Source organism: Equus przewalskii, chromosome 8, assembly GCF_037783145.1.
Source record: "Equus przewalskii isolate Varuska chromosome 8, EquPr2, whole genome shotgun sequence".
Taxonomy (NCBI): domain Eukaryota; kingdom Metazoa; phylum Chordata; class Mammalia; order Perissodactyla; family Equidae; genus Equus; species Equus przewalskii.
The window spans coordinates 4,235,652-4,260,528 of NC_091838.1; the positions used below are offsets into that span (position 1 = coordinate 4,235,652).

The 24,877-nt window shown below is 39.7% G+C and overlaps 2 protein-coding genes across 32 annotated transcripts in view; one reads left to right on the top strand and one right to left on the bottom strand.

Moving 5' to 3' along the window:
• The window catches only part of RALYL (RALY RNA binding protein like), a 657,017-nt gene extending 654,380 nt beyond the window's left edge, over positions 1-2,637 (bottom strand). For 7 of the 31 annotated variants that reach the window (XM_070631417.1, XM_070631405.1, XM_070631410.1 and 4 more), the window contains exon 1: positions 1,836-1,968. Coding sequence is in view for 1 of the 31 variants with exons in the window: in XM_070631388.1 (XP_070487489.1) it covers positions 499-775 (277 nt within the window). In the remaining 30 variants the exon portion in view is untranslated. Of the gene's footprint in view, positions 1-343; positions 888-976; positions 1,972-2,343 lie in introns of those variants that run through there. The other 24 variants (XM_070631418.1, XM_070631406.1, XM_070631412.1 and 21 more) reach the window with 17 other exon arrangements.
• Positions 1,500-9,303, top strand: LOC139085357 (uncharacterized). Its single transcript, XM_070632428.1, has 4 exons — positions 1,500-1,655; positions 1,887-2,377; positions 6,231-6,377; positions 8,780-9,303. Exons 1-3 carry the CDS (start codon positions 1,500-1,502, stop codon positions 6,253-6,255), a joined length of 672 nt encoding a protein of 223 aa, XP_070488529.1. The 3' UTR covers positions 6,256-6,377; positions 8,780-9,303.
• Positions 9,304-24,877: the final 15,574 nt, after the last annotated feature.

The following is a 24,877-nucleotide window of genomic DNA, read 5'->3' on the forward strand; positions in this document are numbered from 1 at the left end:
TGTTAAGCACAGAAAAGGCTTTTTATTACCAACTGGTACAGCTCCAAAAAGTAATGCTAGATTATACTGGAAATATGCAACAGGACAATGACAAAATTCCACAGAAGACCTTCAACACTGAGAACTGTAACGCTACCACCACAGCGAAATCAATCACCACCATCACCAAGCCTACCTCGTCCTGTGCCCCGTTCTGGGGAAAATCTACGGAACTACCATCAGGTGGTTAAAACGAGGGAAAACGCTGTCTCTTTAAAACTCAGATAAAAGCCCATTTTGTATCTTAGGGGTGTAGTCTCAACGCAAACTAACAGTTTCGTCCTCAATATTAAACCCAACTGACCGTCTTAGGAAGTAACCATTTCCCCATGTCCTGGCAGATGCCAGCCAGCGCTTTAAAATCAAAGCAACACAACACAGAAGGAAAAGATCCAAAGGCAGCACCATTAAGAAAGCAAAATCCTTCGCAACAAGCCAAGCGGGCCGGGAAAGACCTACTGCGTTGTTTACTCCTGGCCAAGAGGAGGAGCAGGAGTTGAGCGCGCGGGAGCTGTTGCCATCCTCGGGGATCTGGAAAGGTCTCGAGCTCCCGGCCGCGTGGCCAGCAGCCAGCCCCTCCGGAGGATGCTGCCCCGTCTCCCGCCCGCCGGCCGGCCGCCTCCTCGGCCCTCGCCCCTCCTGCTCTGCAAGTGGCCCTCGGAGAACTTACAGGGCCCGCCGGCGGCCGCCGAGCCGACCTGGGCGCAGCGAGGGAGGGACGGCGTCGTGCGCGCATCCAAACACGACCCCGAGGCCGGGACACACTCGGGCTTCCCTAGCTCCCGGCACGGCTTCCCCACCGCGGGCTCGGACCCTGCCCGGAGGCGCGCGCGCGCACACACACACACACGCGCGCACACACATACACACAGATTTCTCTGCCAGGACCAGTGTTGCCATTGCAAACCCGGGAAACGCCTCCAAGGGGACCATGTACCTGCTCTCTGCGAGCTGCTCAGCTGTGCACTTCATCCTCCGTTGACAAGGAAACCAAACCGCACTTCATTTTTTTTTTTCCAGAAAAACCTTCCACTGCCATCATTTGAAAATTGATTTACAGGGAGAGGAGGGAAGAGGAAGAAGGGATAATATAGATATAGATATCAGGATATCTATCATAAAATTATCTCGGTTTTTTTTTTTAAAAAAAGTCAAATGTGCAAAAGTCATAGTTAATTTAAAGGAGGAAAAAAAGTATTTTGCTTAAAAATCATCCCAGGAACCAGCTGCAAGAAAAGTTTCATGTTATCAACGGGTATCAAAAACAGATGGGAAAAAAACGAATTTGTTCTCACCGGCATCCAAAAAGGGCACCAAAAAAAAATTAGAAAATTCATGTCTTTGCTCAGCGGTTTGTACCAGTATTGCAAAGCCACAAACTTGTAAGCACTGCCGTGAAATCCCACCTCTACAAAAATCTTATAAGAAAAAGAGTATGCCAAAAAAAAAGAGTTAGAAACATGCTTTTTATTTCTACAAAGGGAAAAAAGAGGCACCATACTTCACATCGCTTTTTCCATAAAACCAGTTGCATATTCCGCTGGACTCAGGAGTCGCTCCCGGCGGGCACGGCCGCCGCGGACTCCCGGACACAGCGCCCGGGCTACAGAACCATCGCATGCTAGAAAAACTTGGATTCCGGAAAAGGCTCCAAACCATGCTCCTCCAGCTTTCCCAAATAGAAACAATAATCAAAGAAGTGGAAAAAAATAAAAAGAAGAAAAAAAACAAAAACAAAAAAAAAGGACCAAAAATAAAAAAGAATAGGACAAGAATGCCACTGAGAAGGTACTCACCGAGCGGGAGTAAAATGTTGGAATAAAAATGAGATTTAGGATAAAATACAGTATGGCGGTGCAAGAAGGAAGGGAGCGCGGTTTTTCTCTCCGGCTCTGCCTCGGGCACTGACACGTGACTCGCAGCCCGGCGGACTCGCAGGCGGCGGGGACGGACCGACGCGGCGAGGGGAGCCCACGGAGCCCCGCTCCGGCTGGCGAGGCGGCGGCGGGAGCCCGGCACCGGCGGCCCGCAGCTCGCGGCGACGCTGCCTCCGCTGTGAGCCGCGCGAGCAGGTGCCGCTCACGCTGGGGCTGAGCACACGCACACGCACACGCAAGACGGGCAGGGCGCCGGCGGAGGGGGCGCCGCGCGGGGCCGGGCCGGGCGCGCTGCCGCCGCCGCCGCTCCCCCTGCTGCGCTGCTGCCGCCAGCGGCACCGCCTCCGAGGGGAGGGCGCGCGGGTCCCGGGCCGCGCGGGGGATGCTGATCTGGCGCCTGGGAGGAGGTCGGCAACTTGCTGCTCACCTGCAAGTTGTTGCTGCTGCTCGCCACTCGCTAGGTAGTCATCTGCTTTCGCCCTCCGGGGAGTTACCTGGGGAGAGAGCCCATCCCTTTCTCTCCCGAAGTTTCACTATGAAAGCCCGATTTAACTCATCCATTTTCTTTTTTTCCCCTGATTCCCCAGTTCTCATCCCTCCCTCCCTTCCTCCCCTCTTCCCTCCCCTTACACCTGCGCTTCCCCCTGGCGGTTCCCGGGGAGCCTGGCTCTGCGCGATCCTGGGGGCGTTGTCACGGGCAAAGCCACCGTCAATCTTTATTGCCATCAGAACGCGCAGCAGCTCTTTCGCCGTCATTAGGGAGGAATGTTTGCCGTTTGAAAGACGAAACGGCCCTCCTTTCGGAAACCCCGTCCCGGCTTGCTTTCTGCGGGTTGCAGAGCCATGGGTGGGGGCGTGGGGGGCGTTAATGTATTCGTTCGTGGGCCAGGCATTGTTTGTTGTGTCTGCGTGTGCGCGTGTGCTTCCAAGCCCGTCTGGAAGGCTCCGCGGGTCCGTGCTCCATGGCTGGAGAGGCGCCTGCCTGACTCTCGCTCAAGTTGTGGGCTGGGGCTGGAAGTCAAAGGAGAGGCGCCAGGGAAACAAGTGAGTCCATTGTGTAAGTGCTTTCGGAGAGGGAGAGAGCACTTGACGGTCGAGAGGGGGAGACGTGCACCAGGAGTGAGGCGGCGGCGCAGCCCACGGGAGCCCAGGTGGCTGCGCCGGGAACTGGGAAGGTGAGGGTGAGAGAGGCATTCCTCCGCCTCGCGTCTGGTTTAGGATGCCTGGCGCCTGAACAAAGATTCCATCAGCCAATCGCTGGATGCGCTGAGATTCTTCTCTTGCTGCCTGATCAAGAATCAGCTTTTTGGGCGCTGGAACACATCTGTATCTCTTCAGTTTTGCGCAATACTAACGTCAAGACCGTTTCCCTGTGCTGCTTTGAATCTGGGTTGTGTGCAATTAGTTGGCGTCTCTATGTTTGAGCATGAGCAATTAACACAGGGCTGCAGTTCACAGATTGCTGCCTCTGATCTTTATCTCAATACTTCCGATGTTGACGTTTAAGATAAAATGCCTCCATCAGAGATGGTCTAACCTGGACAATTCTGAAAATGAAATACACATCCATTGCAGAGAGCTTCGATAGCAAATACGTTTCTCAAACATTATGTTCAGAATTCATTGACCAAATAAAGTATTAATCCACAACTTAAATAAAAGAGATTTAAAGTAACCATTAAAATATCATTAAATATTTATTTTGGTGAGTTGCCAGCTCTACGCCCACTGAGTGAGGATTGATTAGAAATACTGCCTGGGAAAAATGAATGCGTCAAAGTGGATTTGGTAACTTCGAAGCCTTGTTGAGTTCTGTTCAGAAATCACCCGGGTTTAAGCCGGATAATACAGATCAAATGTTGTGCTTTTCACGGTAAAACACTTTGGGCTTCACTTTTTTTTCTTTCACACGTGTAGTCTTTTCTTCTCTAAGTCACGAATTAATCTTGTTTACCATTTAAACATTAGTTTGCTAAATTTTTCAAATTTTTCCTTCCATGTCAAAAAATATCTGATTTTAATTATTTTATAAGAATATACTATTTTAATGCATATTTTTTCCATCGCTTATATCACAGCAGTACTCAAATGTAGGAAACTTCACTTTAAAAACAAGTTTTGAACCTTGCAACCAAGCTGGGCAAGGCTTGCATTTTAAAGATTTATTCAAGAAGAACTTTGAAAAACAAGCTGTTTAGAATTACACTGCAGTAATGGCCGTCAGCCAATCACTGTGATTGTCAGGCTTTTATTATTCAATAAAATGACTCCCCTTTACGTTAAATGCAGCTCTGCTGAAGAAAAAGCAAGACATCAATATCCTCTCTGCTCTTTTTCCATTTACTTACATAATTACAGTGTGAGGCTCAAAATATTCCATTTATTTTATTTCCAGTGTGCCATTCTCATCTTTTAGGTTGCATCACCGCATTAAAACCGAGTGAACAAAGTTAGGAAAAGGGAACGAGTATTTACTGAGCATAACCTCTCATTTAATTCTTGCAACTGCTCTGTGACATTGATATTATTGTACTCATTTTACAGGTTAGGAAAATAAAGTCGGAGAATTTAAGCAATTTGCCCACGATTGCATCGTGAGTACATATTAGAGGTGGGATTGTACCAAAATTTTTTCTGGTCTTACAGCTAGAATAAAATATTTCCAAAAAAATACATGAAAGATAGTAAATATTCTCAAGTACTGTTACTGATGCCAATTAACAAATGCATAATATTCTAAATAAAGTAAATAGATCTAAAATAAATTTGTGGGAATTGGCTTGGCTATATATTCACCACAAATAACAGTGGGAGAACATATATTTTCATTCACTTTTTTGAGTCCATAAAACATAAGGAGAAGGAAATAAACCTTCAAAAGCAGAGATGAAGGGGTTAATTTTTTCTTTAGCAAAAATCTGTGCAAAAGATGTGGTCATGTACTTCCTGGTCATGTCCTCAAGAGTTAACTCTAGAAACTTTTTCAAGCAAAGTTATGACTGTGAACTACTCCTTTGGGTGTGCATTCTAAAGTAAGCCATAGAGGATTCATAATTGAAAAGTATACTAAATTTAAGATAAGACAAATAAATAATGATGATTGAGGAAAAATCTATTTTGAAATGTAGGCTGCATAATCTCAGTGTTTTTCCGTTAGAAAATATTGAAGATGCATGAATTATATGTGCACATGTATGCTTTTTACCTATGCATATACATTTAGTTATAAATTCTGTGTTACAAATCGTGGTTCAGATATACCATTTTATATTTAATGCCCTCAAATAATTTCCTCTTGTTTTGCTTGATAATTTTTTTCACAACTTAGTGATTTTTATTTTTGATTAATTTTCATTTTTGTTTTCATTATGTGTCCTATCCTGCATGTGAACATACTTTGCTTATGCTTCTCTTTCAAGTTTGGGTGGTTTTCTTTACTTTTTCCAATATTTCTATTTGGAGGAATTGTAAATACCAAAACTCATCAAATAATTTGTACAAATTATCAAAGAGTTTAGAAGGTATGAAAATAAGTAGTAATAATATAATATAGCATGAGTAAAATAAAGAAGAAAGAACTATCAAAATTTCTGTGTAATGTAATTTTTAATATTTCTTATTTCACTCCACATAATTTGTTTTATGGAAACTCAAAATTCATATATGTAGAATAAAATATGTATCAAAATTTCTTATGACTTATTTACACTCATTTTTTCATATAAAATATGCATGTTGCTAAGTAAGGAAATTTGAAACAAATTAATGTGCCTACTAGTATTCTTAGTTGAATGTGTTTATTTTGCATTAAATAGATTGAGTGTAGTTCTATAATAAAGTGACCTCCGGTGGAAGTGACAGACAGTGTACACAAGAAAGCCCTGATGAGTTTCCTGATAAATACACTGTAGGCACAGAGAAGGAAAAGAGCAGCACATGACATGTTCAGTGTTCTGCACCATTTGTTACTATTCATTGATTACTGATCTGACAATCATCCACTCTAACGAGACTATAAAATATGTCAGTTTATAAATTTAGAAGCTGCAAATTTATCCAAGCTATCTCTTTAGATTTGAAGAGTTAAAGGTGAAAATGTGGCAATCTTAGAGCCAGAAATAGGCCTCTGAAAAGGTACTAAAGGTTAAAAATATTAAGTTAATTTCAAAACACTTTATTTTGTATTAATATCAGCATATGAGAAGTCTGAAGGGAACAAAACAGGAGATTTATACAAAACAAAACAAAAAAGCAAATGAGAAGCATCATAAAGGAAAAATGTGTACCATTGAATAACTACTTGGTATGTTTTAGGTGCTTGGAATATGTGCTGTCATAAAGTCCTCATAATCAGAAACAGGTTCTAAAGGGCTCTGCCCAGGGACGCAGGACTACGTGAAACGTAGAACAACGAAGGGCTTTCCTATCTCATGACACAGCTGACAACATGCGAAAGGAAAGGTAACATCAATGACCAAGTGCTGTCATTACAGCCAAGAAATTGGGAAAATGATAGTGGGTGGAAGGGTGGAGGGAAAAGGAATAGCACAGAGGAGAGGGAGGGGTGGGGAGCGGGATGCACAGAAAGAAAGGAAAGGAAATCAAGACAGAAAGGAAAGAAGGAGGGAGGAAGGGAAATTGTCAGACCAAGAGCATTGAGTAGGGGGCCAGGAAAATCTCCCCAAAATACGTGGGAAATGTAAAAGTGACAACACTGTACAGATTCGGGTCATACAGATGAGTCTTAAAAGACACGTGACAAAAAGTAAGTTAGAAAAATATTGCAGACTTTACAATGTGTTTCTTTAGTGAAACTGAATGTTACCTGAAAACCAGGAAACAATCTCGCTGAGGTTAGCAAAACGCTATACCAGAGGAAGTAACATTTTTAAAAAGGGAGAGAGAGAAAACCAGAAAGAACTATCTTCATTTGTGTTTAAAAATCAAGAGACTTATTTATCCTAATGATCCAGAGTGGTAATAGATGTCAATGTGGTTTCACTGGAAAATTAATTTTGCCTACGGAGAAGAATCTTGAAGATGTATTTTATTGTCTACCCACGAGATCCTAGGCTCAGAGGTATGGAGTAGCTCCTTTAGGTCCAAAGATATAGTTGTGGAGTTATAGTTATGATTCTTCTGTTGATTTTTTTCTTTTTGTTTACTTGTTTTAATTTTAGAAACCTGGGGTTTAGAGATGATATGCATTTTATCAATATCAATTTATCAATTAATATATCAATATTAACTCTGAAATGTTTTCTTTGAGGTAAAGGTTATTCATTTGTTGTCTGCTTAAATATTATCGCGTTCAAGAGATGAATGCATGAGATTAGTTTGTTATTATCTGGTCTCGGGCTCCTGTCAAGAGGCACTTCTGATTTCCATGAAATTTAGTCATTTATTTATTTCCACTAATAGGAAACTTACCTTTTTGAAAACAAAATTTCTTTTTCTAGGAATGAAATTAAGAGTTTTCAAAAGCCAGATAAGTGTAGTAGAATAATCGTACGGTGACAAATCTTGTGACAATGTGTTCTGCAAGCGTCTTACCATGGAGTTGAACCCTTAAATCATTGATCTTCGCTCATGTACATCTTTTGTACCAGCAAATGTATGAATAGACATTTGGTTAAAAATGAGACTAGGAAATCTAACATGTGGCATGTCTAAATCTGTATTTTCCAGATTCCTTTTTTGGTCTCATTGAAACAATAGAAAGATTACGTCTATATAACTGTTCTATTTTGCACTCTTAGTTTCCTTTGGTATTCTCTACTCTCTTTTTTTCTCCTTCCCTCAGAACTCAGACCTCTTATATCTTCCTGGATACATATTAAGGGTACATATGTAGGGCAAGGGTAAGACATGTTAATACTTAATCACTTGACTTTTACTTTTATTTAATTAATAGAAATCTTTTGTATGTGTGAGTAGATATTTAATAGAAAATGATATTAGGAAATACTCAATTATTTATGTGATATGTGTGTGTCTGTATTCCCCAGATTCCTCTTTTTCCCTCTGGATGTCTCCCTCCCTAGTGTAGAGAGGGGTCAAACTTGTTAAGATCTGAAAAGATCACGGCCCTTGGCTCTTTGGCTTCAGGGCAGTAAATTATTTGTTATTTTATTCATCTAAAGCTCCAGAGAAAACAAGAGCAAAGATCAAACACAGGCTTTCCAAATAAAAGTATAATGAACTCCTAGTCGGCCACTGGGCAAAAGATGAATATTTCAAACTACAAACTTATAAATACACAGACATCCCAGTTAAGCTTCACATACGGAAAGGCAGCACAGCACTCATTACCAGTAGTCACATGTCCGTGCCAGTTTCAGATGCATTTATCTTCACAAATTACATAAAATCAAATGTAGGACTTTCCTCTATTGTCACATGACTATAAAAAGATTTCATTAAAATTTGTTATGCATCATTTTTTGTTTATTTTTAAGAAAAATTGGTAATTCATTAAAAAAATTTAAACAGCCTGGATTATTGAGATAGCAAAAATGTGTAAGTCCCAGACAAAATTTAATTGTTAAACTTGATAGTTGCATTTCTTACCAAAAAAGGGAATCTGAAATTTTTTGTCATTTGTACAACAGAAGATATATCACGTTTTAAGGCTTATAAGAAGAAATCAACAGTTTTCAAACATTTACTGGAGGCACAATTAATTTAAAACACTATCACCAAAATATTATAGTACACTAAATGAAAGTTTACAAAGAGAAAACAAGGATAGCATACTAAAATTTAAGTGTCTGATTCAAGAATACACTACTTTTTTGCATGGAAGAGGGATTTTGTAGATAAAATTTTGTCAAAAAGTAATGCATCTCTTCATTTTCTTTCAGCAACCTACTGGGAAGAGACAGCGGCTCTGTTGCTGGATGAAATGTTCCTGGAGTTGAGTATAGGTACCAATAAAGCTAGAATCTCTTCTACTCAGGATAAGGAACTTTATATGAATCCTGAGACATAATACATCATAATTTTATGCTGATTTAAGTGTTGTTTATAATGTATTTTTTCTCATCATCAACAACAAAAATTCTGTGGATATAACAATGAATTGACAAGTATTACACTCAACTAGATAAACAGGTTGGGTATGTAGACAGACTAATAAAACTTACACAGTTTGCTCATTCAAAACCTCTAAGTTGTGTACAATTTAAATAATGGAGGCTGGCCCGTGGCCGAGTGAGTGGTTAAGTTCGCGCACTCTGCTGTGGCAGCCTAGGGTTGCGCCTGTTCGGATCCTGGGCGCGGACATGGCACTGCTCATTAGGCCATGCTGAGGCGGCATCCCACATGTTACAACTAGAAGGACCCACAACTAAAATATACAACTATGTACTGGGGGGATCTGGGGAGTAAAAGCAGGGAAAAAAAAAGATTAAATAATGTTTATAAAGACATTCGTTTGTTATTATGAAGTAAATTTATTCTGTATTAGAGAAATGCTATTTTGGTACTCTAAAATATGTGGATATTTGCAAATTATCCAACAGTATTAGAATTACCTTTTAACCTATTCAGGCAAGGTTGGAGGATGCATGCACAATAGGCAAAAACTGATGAAATAATCTCGTCAATGAAACTTTGTTAATGTGACTGAAAATGTACTCAAAGGACCCTGTGTTTCAGTCTGCTTCTCCGGGAGACATTGATGATATAGCTCATACAAGGCATTCAAAAATTCAGAATTGGATTCTTTTACTCAAATCTCAAATTTAACTAAAATGGAATCAATGCACATCATAGTAAAGATTCTCAATATTTTAAGTTCAGACTAAAACATAAACTAAACCTTTGCTTATTGATCCTATTTCATCCTTTTTAGTTTTTTAAACATGATTTTAAGAAAGTTGGTTTTTTTTTAACATAAAATTTCTTTCAAAGTTGCAAAGACATTAATATACCAGGCATTTGGCATGAGTTAGTTTCCTTAACAAGGGATTAATTTTCCCTCTGAAGTGTTATTCTCATTGACTGATCAAGGAAACAGACAAGTTCAGCAGGAAGGATTAAGTTTATTCTAATGCTGACATCTCAAAGGAGTTTATTTCTCATATCTTTGTAGTGATTCTTTTGTAATAAATAATAAGTACAGAATAATTTTCAAATAAATATTTCATATTTTCTTTCTATAAAAATTAAGGACCTAATATTAAATCTCAACTCAGTGAAAGCGTTTCTGCAGGATTCTGGTTTTTTCCTAAGCTGTAACTACGTAGGTTTAGGTTTTTGAGAGCCTGGAGTAATGGACAGTTTGTGTGTGCCCTACACATTCTTAAATATCGGATTTTCAAGCAAGGTTTTCCAACATACTGGCTCACAGTCCAGTCATGGTTGAACTCTTTGACAAGTGCCTGAAGTGCTGGCACAGGGTGTTGCTGAATAGATACCCGTATGCATTAGACTCCAGTGTTCATGCAGTAAGAACAACACTCTGTGAAAGTTCACGGCCTGACATATATATTTCACTCCGATGGAGAGCCAGGCTACTACTCCAAAATGGCGTGATGCACGCTGGGTACTAGTAGATAGGTACAGTCTTTTTGCTTTGAAAAAGCATTGGGCAATTTGGCTATGCATTCTATGAAGATGTAGAATCCTGCCAAGGGGAAAAGATGAAAAAAGAGCAACAAGGGCCTGAACGTTTTTAAAGATAATTATTTCAATAAGCAGTCCAAACAAAGAGCAGCTCTGATTTTTGAATAGAACTGCGTCCTTAAGGATCTGGCAGGATGTGGAGCTTAAAAGCATTCCCAGAAGTATCCACATCCGTGTGCCCATCAAATGAGACTACTTACGACTGTCATTTAACAATGCAAGATGCCTGTCCCAAATAGCAATTCAACAATATTACGAAACTTTCATTTCTGGGAATAATTACCCAGGGCTGGATGGCTTTTACAGATGCTGCTAATTTGTGCCCTTCTGAAATGCCAGAGAGCAAACATTTTCAGAGGCATGGGAACCATCGTTTATTCATTTATTCTTTTGTTTTGCTGCTCCATGTGTTTCTTTCACTCGTGGAAGTGAGCTTGATTTCAGACGTGCAATGCTCTCCACACTGTGCTTGATGCTGGGAAGAAAAAGATAGAGGAAGCAAGCTGCTGCTCCCAGCGCCTGCCCCTGGATGAAGGATCTCCAATCGCAGCTGTATGGCCTTTTAGGAATCCTGCCTGTGCTTCTCTCTCTCCTTTTTGTCCATTTTCCGCATCAGGAATCTGCTTTTCCCATTCAACTTAAGTCCTTTATACCTGCACTGCTCCATTCTCTCTCAGCATATGATCTTTTTTCTTACATTATGGTTACAGCCCAGTTGGACCTTTTAGGATAATTTGGAGTTTTAAAAAGTAGGAGGAAGTAGCAAGATGGCAGGGGAGGGCTGGAGAGGGAGGAGGGAACAGAGAGTGAGGGAAGAAGATGCCTGTGAAAGATCCAAGGGAAAATGTCCATTGTGTTCTTAGAAATATTTGTTTGGAACTCAGGAGAGTAATCTAAACTAGAGCTAATAAACATGGATAAAATCATTTAATGTTATAAAACCACATGGCACAGATATCATTAGTATCCTCATTTCACAGATGAGGAAGGTGATGTGCAAATGAGTGATGTGATTTGCCCAGGGTTACACACCATTCTGCCAAACCAGAATTCACACTCAGGCAGTGTTGCTTCAAGCTCTTAAGCTCCCAAACAGCACCACCATTTCAGAAGACTGCAAAGGAGCTGTCAGAACGCAAGGGAAACCAGGAGAGTTTCAAGAAGCAGGAATGGTCAAGAGAGGGGTATGTCACCAAGGGTTCGAGACAGAGAGGTGATTTTGTACTGAAGCAGCTGATACAGAAGAAAAGCATTAGAAAGATTCTAAAAATATCTCATTTGTGAGGACACTGTAAACTGAATACCATGGCCGTGGAGGACTTTGTTACTGCTATTGGTGCTTGAGGGAGAAACCTCACCAGTGTTGTCGGATGAGGTCATCAAGAGGTCGTGACCAAGGCTGACCTACGAGCTGCATCCGGGCAATCAGAGGCTCCTGACCTCTTCCCCTGTCTTTGAAATGTACATGTTGCCCACTGTTCCCGCAGTGGGGGCCGTTTCGAGGACACAGCTTGAGAGTGTTATTGATGTGTTCTTGATGTGTTATTCAGACCATCTGTTCAGTATACTTGACTGAACCCCACTAAGGCCTCTATATAAACGTTTAAGATTCTGGAGGGTGGGTGCAGAGATCTTCTCATCTTGTGGTCGCCCAAGGCAAGCCTCCTACGTAAGTTCCCTTGCTTATGAAACCTACCATATAACAACCTGGAGTGGTCAGCCTCTTTCTTAGGTCTCTCCTTTCCCTCCTGTGGGGGCCAGTTTTGAATTTCACCTGGGAAACTCTTGAGGTTTTGAACCAATGAGTGTAGTGACAATAGAATTAGAGAGATATTAGGGGAGAATTAAAATTACTTTGCAACCAGATTTTGGAGGATTGGGAAGAAAAGAGAGAAGATAAGTTGATGCCACCTATTTCCTGAGAAAACAGGGGTATCACTGTTTAAAAAAAAAAGGCAGGGGGATAAGTTATTGTTGGAACTTCTGTTGGAAAAAGTCATTAAGTTAGTTTGGGGACATATTATGCTAGAAGTGACAGCCAGATAGATAAATGGAATTACCTAGTAGGTAATAAGAAAAACGTGCTTTTTATAACCTAAATTTCCCAGCTGTCGCTTCTGAGTCCTGAAAGTAATTGGCATGGATTTGGCGAGTTGAAGCTCTTTGAATGTGTGAGCTCTCCAAAGGAAAGACCTGGAGAGAACACACGGCCTAAAGTTTCAGAAGTCTAGAGTTAAAGGTGGAAGTAAGAGAAGGGAGCAAACGGAAAAAGAGCTGTTAGAAAATGTGAGTAGAGAGCACGAATATGTCAATAATTTTTTTTTCAAATGTAATTAACTGTCAACTCAGTATAAATATGTGATTACCATACTTGTTTGATTATAAGAAGTATATTTTCATGTTAGCATATTTTAATTGGCTTATGCTTCACAACAGATCTATATACTTAATATAGAAGTTTTTCCACTCTTGAGAAGCTTTTATTTAAAAAAGTCACATCTTTTATTTGATAGTGTCTTAGAATTTAAAAATGTATTTTACTGGTACTCATAGACTCTCCTTTATGATTTGCTGTGAAGGAGCGAGACTGTTATCCCTCATGTTAACTCAGTTTATGTAAAGAGTGGGAGGAGGTAATATATTTAGGAATTTAAGAGGCATTAATAATCTACTCAGACCTCCAATAGTGCTGTATGAGTACAAATGCTGTGGGTCAGAGGAATAAGCTTGTTTTTTTAATGCCCCAATTTCTTGCTATGCAAATATCTAGGAGCATTAAAAAGATGACATGCAGATATCTGCTACATATACTGTTAATACTGCCTGTATTTATAGTTTGGACAAGTGATGGGGAATAGTAATTATAATGAAACAGTTTTAAACAGGTTCAGGAGAATTAGCCATAAGGAAGATAGTGCTGAGATGCTCATGAAAGCTATGGAGTCGTCCCTTGTGATGTGCTTTGTCAGGCAGAACTAATTATCTATGGATGATAAGAGAAAATATGGTGAAAAACAGCCGCCATTTCCCAGAGCGGGAGTATCCATTTAAAACCCAACAACTCCCTGAACCATGAGATAATTGAAACAGCACCAAAGCTGGCATGAATAACAAGGCCTGTGCCGTCTTTCTTGGAAAGTGAGGGGCAGGCAGTGAAAATAACTTCAAACGCATCTCAGGAAAACTGAATTTTATTTCCACTGATTAACATTATCCAATTAGAATAAGAAGGGAATTGTTACATGCACCCGAACTACAGTTTTGTAACCAGAAAATTAACTTAGCTTGCTGAAGTTTGCAGGTGGTATAATCTGATATCTCCATGCTTCATACTTTGCAGTTTTAACACGAAAGCAAACTTTAAAGATTTCTTTAGTATGTTTTTGCCTAAATGAAAATTAACATTTAAGGTCTGAATGAATGTTTGTATCATATTAAAAGAGCTATTGCCTAAGAATATTTAAATATTTTAACCAAATATTCAGAATCTCTATCAAAAAGGAAGTTATCTTTGTACCTGGATTGAGTTAATAGCAGCAAAGAATGATTTATAGGTCTGATTGCTGCCAAGTCCCCCTCACACTGTCCTGCTTCAGCATCCCGACTTTCCAGGACTGGGCGTTGTCTAAAGAAGTCCTCCAGGACCCCACGTCTTCTCTGGGTCTTCTCTGCTGTGCTTACACTGCATCCTTCATTATCCTGGTACCAAGATGGCTGCTCCCACTCCGAGCATCGTTTCTGCCTTCCGGTAGGGAGGAAGGAGAGAAAGTCAAAGGCAAAAAGGTAAGGGAAGACAGGAAAGTGACCATGTTTAACTAGCACTTTAAGAAAAGCAAAGTTTTGATAGCAAAGAAGAAGAAGAGAATAACTATTTTTAAGGCAACTCGAAGTGTTTTCCAAATATACAAATCTATCATCTGATACTCAGAGAAGTAAGAGAAGAGGAATTCTGTGTCTTTTAGAATTTTTAAGTAGATTCCTGGTGTATAGCACAGGAACTGCAACAATGGCACTTAATATTTGTTTATTCAACAAAGAAATAGTCTGACTGTTGTAGAAAATTTGGGGGAAGGAGTTCTAAAATTTCAGCAAAATAGCTAAAAGCATTTTTTTAGTCAAAAGTGAATTAAGAAATGACTAAAAGTGATTAAAAGTGGATATTTTAACTTTACCAATTTGTTTTCTCTGTGTTATATTAATTTCCCATTACCAAGGATAATCAGAAGTTAATTAAAAATGGAAACTGGTAAACTAGATTATTTACAAATATGAAAAATAATAGAGAATTTCTATTATGATTATTAGAAAAATTTATTTTTATTTATTTATTTATTTATTTTGAGGAAGATTAGCTCTGAGCTAACTGCTGCCAATCCTCCTCTTTTTGCTGAGGAAGACTGGCCCTGAGCTAACATCCGTGCCCATCTTCCTCTACTTTATATGTGGGATGCCTACCACAGCGTGGCTTGCCAAGCAGCACCATGTCCGCACCCCAGATCTGAACCAGGAAACCCTGGGCCACGGAATCGGGCATGTGCACACTTAACTGCTGCACCATGGGGCAGGCCCCTGATTATTAGAAAAATTTAAGATTTTTTTCTGTAAATTAAAAAGAATCATGAGATATGAGTAAGTTTTTTTGTGTGTTTTGTTTTAAATGCTGATTTCTGTTTCTCCCTGAATTCCTAAAAAGGGATGGAAGTTATGATAAACTCCACTGCTATTCATGTATTCCTTTCTTTTTTACTGCCTGTTTCGGCATCTCTTCAAAAAGGCAGCACATTCTCTGAGTTTATAACGATACCGATAGTCAGTTTAAATGCAACCTGCAGGTAGCAATATAAAACCAACTTAAAATCAGTGGGTTTCATGAATCACTTCTTAAAATGGGATTTTTTTTTTAAAGAAGAATGCACATGCTAAGCAAAGATTAACTTATTAGAATATTTGCAAACAGTAATAATACTGACATGTTAGGAAGGAAAGTTGTTAGAGTGTAAAATTATTGATGCAGACTGACGTTGTAATTAGAATATAACTGTTCACATAATTCTCTGAAACAAGTAAATCTGCTCTTCTCAGATGGGATGCTCATTTATCAAAGGAGAAAAATGTTTCCACCCCCTGTCAGCAGAAACTAATTGTCAACATATTTAAGGTAAAATATATGGATATGTAAGTATAATTATAAACTTGCCTGCATTAGGAGGAAATAATAAAACTGCCTATACAAAACCTATCATTTTACTCATTGAAAATAGGGGTTCCGTAATTCAACTGTCATACCTTACAATGTCTGTGTAAACATTTTAAACAAAATGTCTATATTTATTTTAATAGATTAATATTCACAATTTTTGATGTTTTCTATAGCATTTGCATTATGATGCTGAAAATGAGGTATAAAAATGTTCATAAATCAAGGGTATTAATTCTACTGACACCATAAAACACTCAATGCTCAAATTGAACCCATAAGGACATCAGAAAACAGTGATTATGCAAAAGCACTTTTTATGCCCCACCTAAATGAGAGCTACTGTAAAGCTGTAACTGTGTTTTTTTCTTTTAGATATTTATAATGCACAGCAGCCAAAACTAATTTTATACATGTGCACACACACGTAATTTTAGGATGAAGAAATCCTAGCGTCAAAAGGAACACTTTGGCCCCAGATAGACATTTTAGGACCCAAGTCAATTTCTTATATGAAAGGAAAGCTCCCTAACTGATGTGAACTGAAAAATGATACCAGTCAAACAGTTGCCCAAAACAGGAAAATAACGGAAAGGGGTTAGTGTCTGTGTGGTTAGGAAAGAGTCAAAAGTACAGAAAGAAAATTCCTGCCTGAGGGGAAGAAAAGTGACTAAAATAAGATTTTTAATTTCGTTTTTTTTTTCTTTTTTTTAAGTACTGTAGATCCAGTGTGGTTTTGTAAAAGAATGGGTAACACAATCTTTCAGTGAGACAGGAGTTTGGGGAGTTTTATAGAGAGAAATTATACAATGTAGAGGAATCTCTCCTCCTTTTTAAGCAGCAGGATTCATGGAGACCTGAACTCTAAGGAACTGCTTGGTTGACATGTGGGGATTTGGGAGGTGAAATAAAGTGAAGTCTGGGCTAAGACACCGCAAATGCTTCAGTGTAATAACTGAGGAAAGTGGTCTGGCTTGGGAGTCTGTACTCAAAACTTGTTATTTCCCTGTATCTCGTATCTTGCCTTAAGAAGCTTTACCTTTTAAGCCCCAATATAGACATTTTTAAAGACCCAAAGTCAATTAAAATCATATTCTAATGCTTCCCTCTGATCCTATTAGCAAAGGGCAATTCCTTCTTTTGCAGAAACCATTACACTTACAGTCTGCTGACTTTCACAATATTGTTTTGAAATTCATGAACCACAATTGTAAGTAAATCCCTGTTGCTCTCTGCTTTGGAGTACGCTTCATGGAGTTCCCTATGTAAGATGCAGCTCAGTTACACACCGACAGCTACTGATTGAAGCACCTGCCCTCAGGACTTTTAACTTGGACCTTATCTTTGAAAACAGTGTTTTCTCTGTCCAGTGTGTCTCCTCGGTGTGGCAGGTTTATTGCCATTAGCGTCCACATGGGCCTCTTGTGCTTCCACTTCAGCTACTCTTGGCATTATTGTGATCTCTTTGAGTTGCCACCTGGGCGTCCCAAAGTGAATTCCGTGAACACCACATAGCCTGTACTTTGTCCCGAACCTACTCTTGACATTTGCTAAAAGTCCATTTAGACGTTTTCACACTATGCAAAAGTAGGTACTAAAATATTTTTCATGTGTACCATTCATTTTGGATATCTACTGGGTTGTTCTGCTTGATTTACCTCCTTGCTTAATAACATGGGTTTCTGTGTGTGATGGTGTGTGTGAAAGAGAGAGTCTTATCTTTCTGACTAGGTTCTGAGGTCATTGAGAGCAGATAAGTGCTATACACCCTGAACTGTGTCAAACACAATATTGGTGGATAGAATAAAAAAATAAACATAGTAGGGTAGTTGACAGTAAGCTGAGTGATGGGGTCTGGAACAGAATGTCAGATATTGGAACTAGCCCATGACATTATTTCTGCATTCTTTAAACCTCTGGCACACACACAGACACATATACACACACGTGAGTCATTGAGACACTTGCTAAGGCATAAATCATATGTACCAATGGAAAGCACACTTGTTGCCCATGTGAATGTTCACGTTTAAATAAGATGACATGCGTCATGACTATCAGCATTGGAATTCTGTTAGTCTCGTGCCTTGCACACGTTGGAATAAACGCTTGTTGAATAAATATTTTGGATGAGTCCGTGACCCTTTAGGGACAGATGTAAAGGATCCATCATGTTCAGTTGGCCTGATGTGGTTGGTGAAAGCAAGTCAGAGTCGTAAAGACCTCGGCGGCAGCTCTGTTTTGCTGGTACATAGAGCAGCAGTTCTGGCCTCTTTGATTTTGTATCTGAGAGGGCTATGCAAATGAATGCTGCACTCCCCAGGGGTACCAGCTCGCGAACTGTAAGCACAGCTTTACAGCTCCCCTCGAGGACGTGCTTTACTTCAGAAATGAGCAAAACAGACACTGTTTTATGGATACGTTAGAAAATTTAATTTATCAAACGTGCAAATCATTCACATATTTCAGATCTTTATTAGTAGTAACAAATCGCCTGTAGCTTCAAAAAATGAGTGTGTTACACCAAGCCTTGCTTCCTAGTAATTAAGGACAACCGCATGAAGAAACAACATTGCGTTTTGATCATTAGTGCGATTATAGTGCTTCTTAAAGTGCTATTGTGTAGATTCTGTGATCACACTTCTGTCATGCCTACTTTCCATGCTGATGTTTACTTTCGAAATTCATTTTTCAGTAGACCTTGAGAGACTTTTGTTGCTCCAGCATCTGCCAGAGCGCTAATAAAAACTTGGAGTACTGCTGTGGTCAAGGTGTTTTATTTATACGCTTTTATTCTGTGCCAGGCTTGTGCCAAATGCTGGAACAATAATAATGAATAAATCACAGGCCTGTTTTTTTTTTTTTTACTGTAATTGTATCACAGGTATAGATGATATGTAGAGGAACGATAGAGTCTGAACAGCATTTTCAACAAATCCTTATGATCCCAGGTTAGAGGATGATTTTAAGGAGGCAAAACTGGAGACAGTGAAACTTTTAATAGTATGTGTGAGAGCTAGTAGAGACCGGAACTAAGGAAGGTAAAGCAATAAAAAGGAGGAAGTTCTTTTGATAATATCAAGAGTTCGAATGAACAGGGCTTGATTGTTGAGTAGGAGGCAGAAGGAGAAAGGTAGAAGAGACTTCAGTGACTCTGATGACTAGGGGGTTGCTGGGTGGACGGTGGTGGAATTAATGGAGATGAGGAGAAGAGTAACCGAATTAGTGAGGGAGAGTTGGTGAATTCAGTTTGGGAACGTCTGGCTTGAGGCACCTGTGCAATTCAATCATTTCTGTCCAGCGGAAGTTGGGACTAGCTCAGGGAGAAGGTCGGGGTATAGATTTGGGAGCCAGTAGCATACCGGTGTAGTATAAGGCATGAAAAGAGTTCGGTATGAAAATAGATGGATTCCCTCAAGTAACATGTCGAATGGGAACTGCAGGGATTGTAGATAAAAAAAATACCAACAACTGAGGGACAGGCACAGAATAATTTGAAATAATAGGAGGGATCAGAATCTCTCAGTGCCTGGCGAATGAAGATCGTCAAGATTTCAAAAAAGCACTAGTCCACATAGCACGCAAGATCTTGGTTTCTAACGCCATTCACTGATAAAAGGAACCAGGACTCTTTGGGAAAATAGCTGTTTCTAGGGCTGGAGCAGGGAATATACAAGCGATTCTGGAGCATCTTGCAGTGCTGGAAGGTGAGGAAGTGATCAAAAAAACCTAGAAACTCACAAACAAACAATCCCACAATACATTGATGAGGTTAAGTCAAAGGGACACAGAAGTCAGAGAAAAGAGCTCCCAATGGCCAAAGGTGGAAACAATTGAGCAACACAAGAAAGTAATATTGGATTATAACTCAGAGTATAAAATGAAAACCCACGAGTCCATACTGATTTAAATGACTGAATAAATAAATAAATGAAGATGAATGGACAAATCTCCAGTATAGACAAATTCCCAGTAATTTATGTAGGTACACTGTCCTCAAAGGGGGGGACACAAATCACCATGTTTTTTTTTTTTTTTTTTTTTTTAAAGATTTTATTTTTTCCTTTTTCTCCCCAAAGCCCCCTGGTACATAGTTGTATATTCTTCGTTGTGTGTCTATCTAGTTGTGGCATGTGGGACGCCGCCTCAGCGTGGTTTGATGAGCAGTGCCATGTCCGCGCCCAGGATTCGAACCAACGAAACACTGGGCCGCCTGCAGCGGAGCGCGCGAACTCAACCGCTCGGCCACGGGGCCAGCCCCACAAATCACCATGTTTATGTGCAGGCTGCACGCAGTGGCTTCCTTCTAAACAGTTCTCTATGAAACGGGAGAAAAGGTAGCTTTGCAGTGGAGAAACCTACACACACTACGTAGCCTGGTCATCCAGGTCAACACTCACAGTGATAAGCCATGTTAAGACCATGTATTCTTGTTATGCTGTAATGAGAAGGACACTTTGTCTGTGGTCTTCCTCCCCCAGACCCTTAACTGTAGTTTATTCATGAGAAAAATCTCCACTGGGGTGCAGTCAGTAGTATAACTGACGAATACGCCTCAAAAATATCAAGGTCATCACAACCAAAGAAAGCCTTCAACAAAGAAAGCATAACCAAAAATACATTTAACGCAGTGTGAAGAGTGCAGAACAAGTGCTCGCTCCACAAATGTGACCTTCCCTTCCCCTTTCCTCCTCGCTCTCTTCCTCCCTCCTCTTATTAAAATTTAGCAAATAGAAACCTCTCTTGTGGATATAACATGTGCACATTTGCTTATTAGAAGATTTAAGGCTAAAGCCTTCCAAAACATTTTCTCTTAACTTCATATCTGTGTAACCCTCTCCCAGCACATCCTTATTTGTTCTTCTCACATCTCAACTATCGATTAATTCAGGAGAACTGGGAAATGAGATCTCATCTGTACTAACAAATATGAGATGGTCTCGAATAAAACAACTTCTTATAACTTCCAAGGAGTAGAGATAAATCAAAGTGGTTGAGGATGCTTACAGCCTTAGACCTGTCCCACCCATGAGACTGGGATGTGGCAGAGATTGACTCCTAACCTTATAAAGACTGATCCTTCCTGAATTTCCTGGACAAAGTCTTTTTAGCTGTAATCTCTCCCTTAAGATCACCCTTCCTTTTTAAGAAGTGATTATTTCAGGAGAATAAATACAGGCAGCTGATGTCAGCTATACATCTTCTAAGAGACTTATCTAGAGCAAAGGTCCCGGTATCTGGTGATGTGGCAACCCCAGGAAGTGGGTAGAATGTGACTTGAGCATTCCTTTTCCTGCTTTATTTCCCCTCTTAGTACTTTTGTATATCAGTTGCTTTTTATGGCCATCCATTTAGGTAACCACAGTGCCCTTGTCATTGGATCTGTTTTTCCTCAGCTGGCCCCGTCTACTCACCCCCTTTCCCTGTCAACAGCAAAATTATCTTTGTTCTCATTCCTTCATACTTTTTATTTTGTTATTGTGTTGCTAGTTCTGCCAGGCAGCAAATGTAGTAGGAGAAGTCTATGAGTAGCATTTTAACTAAAAGGGATAATTCTAAAGGTAGGAAGTTGTAGCCACTGGTCATTAGGTAAGAGTGATAATTTTATGTATGTGTCAAAATTTTTCAACTCCAGGTTGGAGTGCAAAAGTGGCTTCTAGGTAGGTTTCTGGGGGGTGCCTATGTGGACCATGTATATGAGGTGCCCATCGTGAAAACTTTACATATATATATATATATATTCTTTTTATTTTATATATATCTTCTCTTGTGTGTGTAGTATGTGTACGTTTGCTTATTTGAAGATTTAAGGCTGAAACCTTCCAGAACATTTTTTCTTAACTTCATATCCATGTAATTATATAGATATGTAAAATATGTAAAGTAGGTAAAAATATATAGAAAATTCCTGCTTGCTAAGCAGAGTTCTTGAATGAATTCAAAATGATTGTTAAAAGCCAAAAGTAATGGGGGCCATCCGCTGTGGCCTAGTGGTTAACTTCAGCGGACTCTGCTTTGGTGGCCCAGGTATGGTTCCCGGGTGTGGACCTACACCACTCTGTTAGTGGCCATGCTGTGCTGGCAGCCCACATACTAAAAAAAAATAGAGGAAGATTGGCAGGGATGTTAGCTCAGGGTGTATCTTCCTCAGGAAAAAAAAAAAAAGCAATGTGATTCAAACCTTAACATGTTTAGAATCACACAGAGAAATACTGAATTTTTTTGTGAGATTTGCTGTAAACAATGTAGACCATTTGAACAATTGTGTTCCCTCCATTTCTAAGGTGTACTCACCTTCCACATATTCTAATTATAAATCTACAAAAATAGGTGTAGCTGCTCGTTATGGACATGATATTGAAGTTGCAGGTAATTTAGTCGATGGAGAATGAGTACTAAGCATGGAGTATACACCACATCCCATTAGAACTTCACAAGTTCAAAGCCGGTCCTAGAAAGCTAGGCCATCCAGCCACAAAATCACTTGTATCAGCTAGTGTGGTAAAGAGTAAGCAGCAGTAACAAAAAGACTGAAACAAAAATACAGTGGCTTAAATAAGATGAAAATTTTCTTCCGTTTCACCTGAGTGTCAGGCACATCTAGGTTGTAGGCATGTCCATCTCACAAGATCGTTGTGAGACGGAGATTCTCTCTCTCAGGTTTGCCCACTCATCACCACTAGTCTTCTGGGTCCACAGTGCATCTCTGACACTTCCGGGTTCCAGCTCAGAAGAAAGGAGAGAGACAGGAACACGTCCAGGGCAAGGAATTTCCTTTTAAGCAAGTGAGGCAGAAATCACACACATCCTCTGTGCTCACATCCCATTGGTGAGAACCCCGTCACCTGGCCACAACGTAAATGCTGAACTTTCATAAGATGAAAACCTGATCTGTGGCCTTCAGCTTAAGGAGCTGAATGCAATGAAAACAACAGTATCTGTCCCATTATGTTTTTTGAAAAATAAAATAAGATTGTCTCTCCTTATGAAGGCAGGTAGTGATCATTCACTAAATATGAAGCTTCTTCCTCTCTAGATGATTTGGTGAGATGTAAGGATCTAGGATTTGTTTGGCAAACCCATGAACTATGCTGTCTGCTGGACACACAAAAACTCAGAGTCCCTATGGATCCAAAGACAACAGTGCTGGTAAATCAGTCAGTATTGGTAAGCAAGGGCTTCACTGAGCAATGCAGTAATTTTCTGCTTTTTAGAAAATTATTCTACCCTGGGTGGGACCTAGCTTTAATCCTTAACTGAAATGGGATATATTATATTGTTTCCACTAATTATTTTGGATTAGACTGAGTAGTTCCCAATTCCCATAGCTCAGGATCCCTATATGGTTAAAAAAAAAAAAAAAAAAAAAAGTCCTAGGAAATGTTGCATTTTCACCTGATGCTTACCTGGCATTTTCCTCTAATGTTACTTAAATGCTCAAAGATGTATCACTCATAGTATTTCAAAGAAATGCTCTGTTTTGTAATTTGGATTTCAGCCTTACTTCCTACATATTTCACAACAGTGCGTTTGTCTCAATGTGACAGATTGCAACAAGCTTGCTGCTAATGAAATAGACAAGTTTTCCATTGTGATTCTGAAAAAGAATTTTTTCAACTTTTTCAACATTTGTTTCATCATTGAGTGATATGGAAGATGCCCACATAGTACCTATTACATAAATCCCTAATGAGATCGTGGTCTGCCCTGAAAGAGATCACATTCTAGATATGCAGTTGTTACTATCTAAACATTTCAGAAGAAAACGTGGCTGGAAGATGTGTTCTATGTTTAGTCTATAAAATTACAATAGTAAGTTTCACATGATCAGAAAATGAATTATTTTCCACATTTCTTTCTGTATTCTCTGGTTAAGATTTGGGGGACCTGAAGCACAGGAATAACTATGAGAAAGTCAGTCAGAAGCCAGTACACCCAACATCATGATGGGTGATCCAGAATCACGAGTAAGGATGCAACCAGCATTACGTGAGCAGGATGAGAGAATTGTAGAGGCAAGAAGGCCTAAACTGCTTCCATATAAACAGGTTCCAAAAAGCCATGGTACTATAAATAATAATAGTGTTGCTACATTTTTCTCATGGTGGGAAATATGAAATAAGCCAGTAACGAGACATTTGACACTAAAAAATGGGAAGAAGTGGTATCTGGACATAAACAGATGCCTGAACACAGGGAAGAATCTTCACGTGCACTGACTGAACAATGAACAAGTCGGTAACCCCTCCTCTCTACCCACTAGTCTAAATATTCCTTGATATGTAGTTATATCTCATAGAACACTTGAGTTTTGTGTTACATTTTTTATTTTTTAATTTTTATTCTTTCTTTATTTTTATTGCAGTAACATTGGTTTATAACATTATATACATTTCGAGTGTAGATCATTTTATTTCAATTCCTGTGCAGATTACATCATGTTCACCACCCGCAGACTAATTACCATCCATCACCACACGCATGTGCTGCTAATCACCCCTTTCACCCTCCTCTCTCCTCCCTTCCCCTCTGGTAACCACCAATCCAATCTCTGTCTCTATGAGATTGTTTGTTGCTGTTTTGTCTTCTACTTATGAGTGAGATCATAGGGTATTTGACTTTCTCCCTCTGACTTATTTCACTCAGCATAATAACCTCAAGGTCCATCCATGTTGTCACAAATGGCCGGATTTCATCATTTCTTATGGCTGAGAACTATATATACCACATCTTCTTTATCCGTTCATCCCTTTATGGGTACCTAGGTTGCTTCCGAGTCTTGGCTATCATGAATAATGCTGCAATGAACATAGGGACACACGTATTTTTATGCATTTGTGTTTCCATGTTCTCTGGATAAATACCCAGCAGTGGAATACCTGGACTGTATGGTACTTCTATCAATTTCTTGAGGAAACTCCATACTGTTTTCTATAGTGGCTGCACCAGTTTGTACTCCCACCAGCAGTGTATGAGAGTTCCCTTTTCTCCAGATCCTTCCCAACACTTGTTGTTTCCTGTCTTGTTAATTATAGCCATTCTGATAGAAGTGAGGTGATATCTCATTGTAGTTTTTTTTTTTTTTAAAGATAGGCACCTGAGCTAACAACTACTGCCAATCTTCTTAAAGATTTTA

Bases quoted from the DNA above. Each gene is read 5' to 3' on its own strand.
- LOC139085357 (XM_070632428.1), top strand. From the start codon at position 1,500: ATGCTTTTTATTTCTACAAAGGGAAAAAAGAGGCACCATACTTCACAT. The intron at 1,656-1,886 runs GCATGCTAGAAA...GATAAAATACAG, and splicing joins GCCCGGGCTACAGAACCATC to TATGGCGGTGCAAGAAGGAA. The intron at 2,378-6,230 runs GTAGTCATCTGC...GGTATGTTTTAG, and splicing joins TGCTGCTCGCCACTCGCTAG to GTGCTTGGAATATGTGCTGT.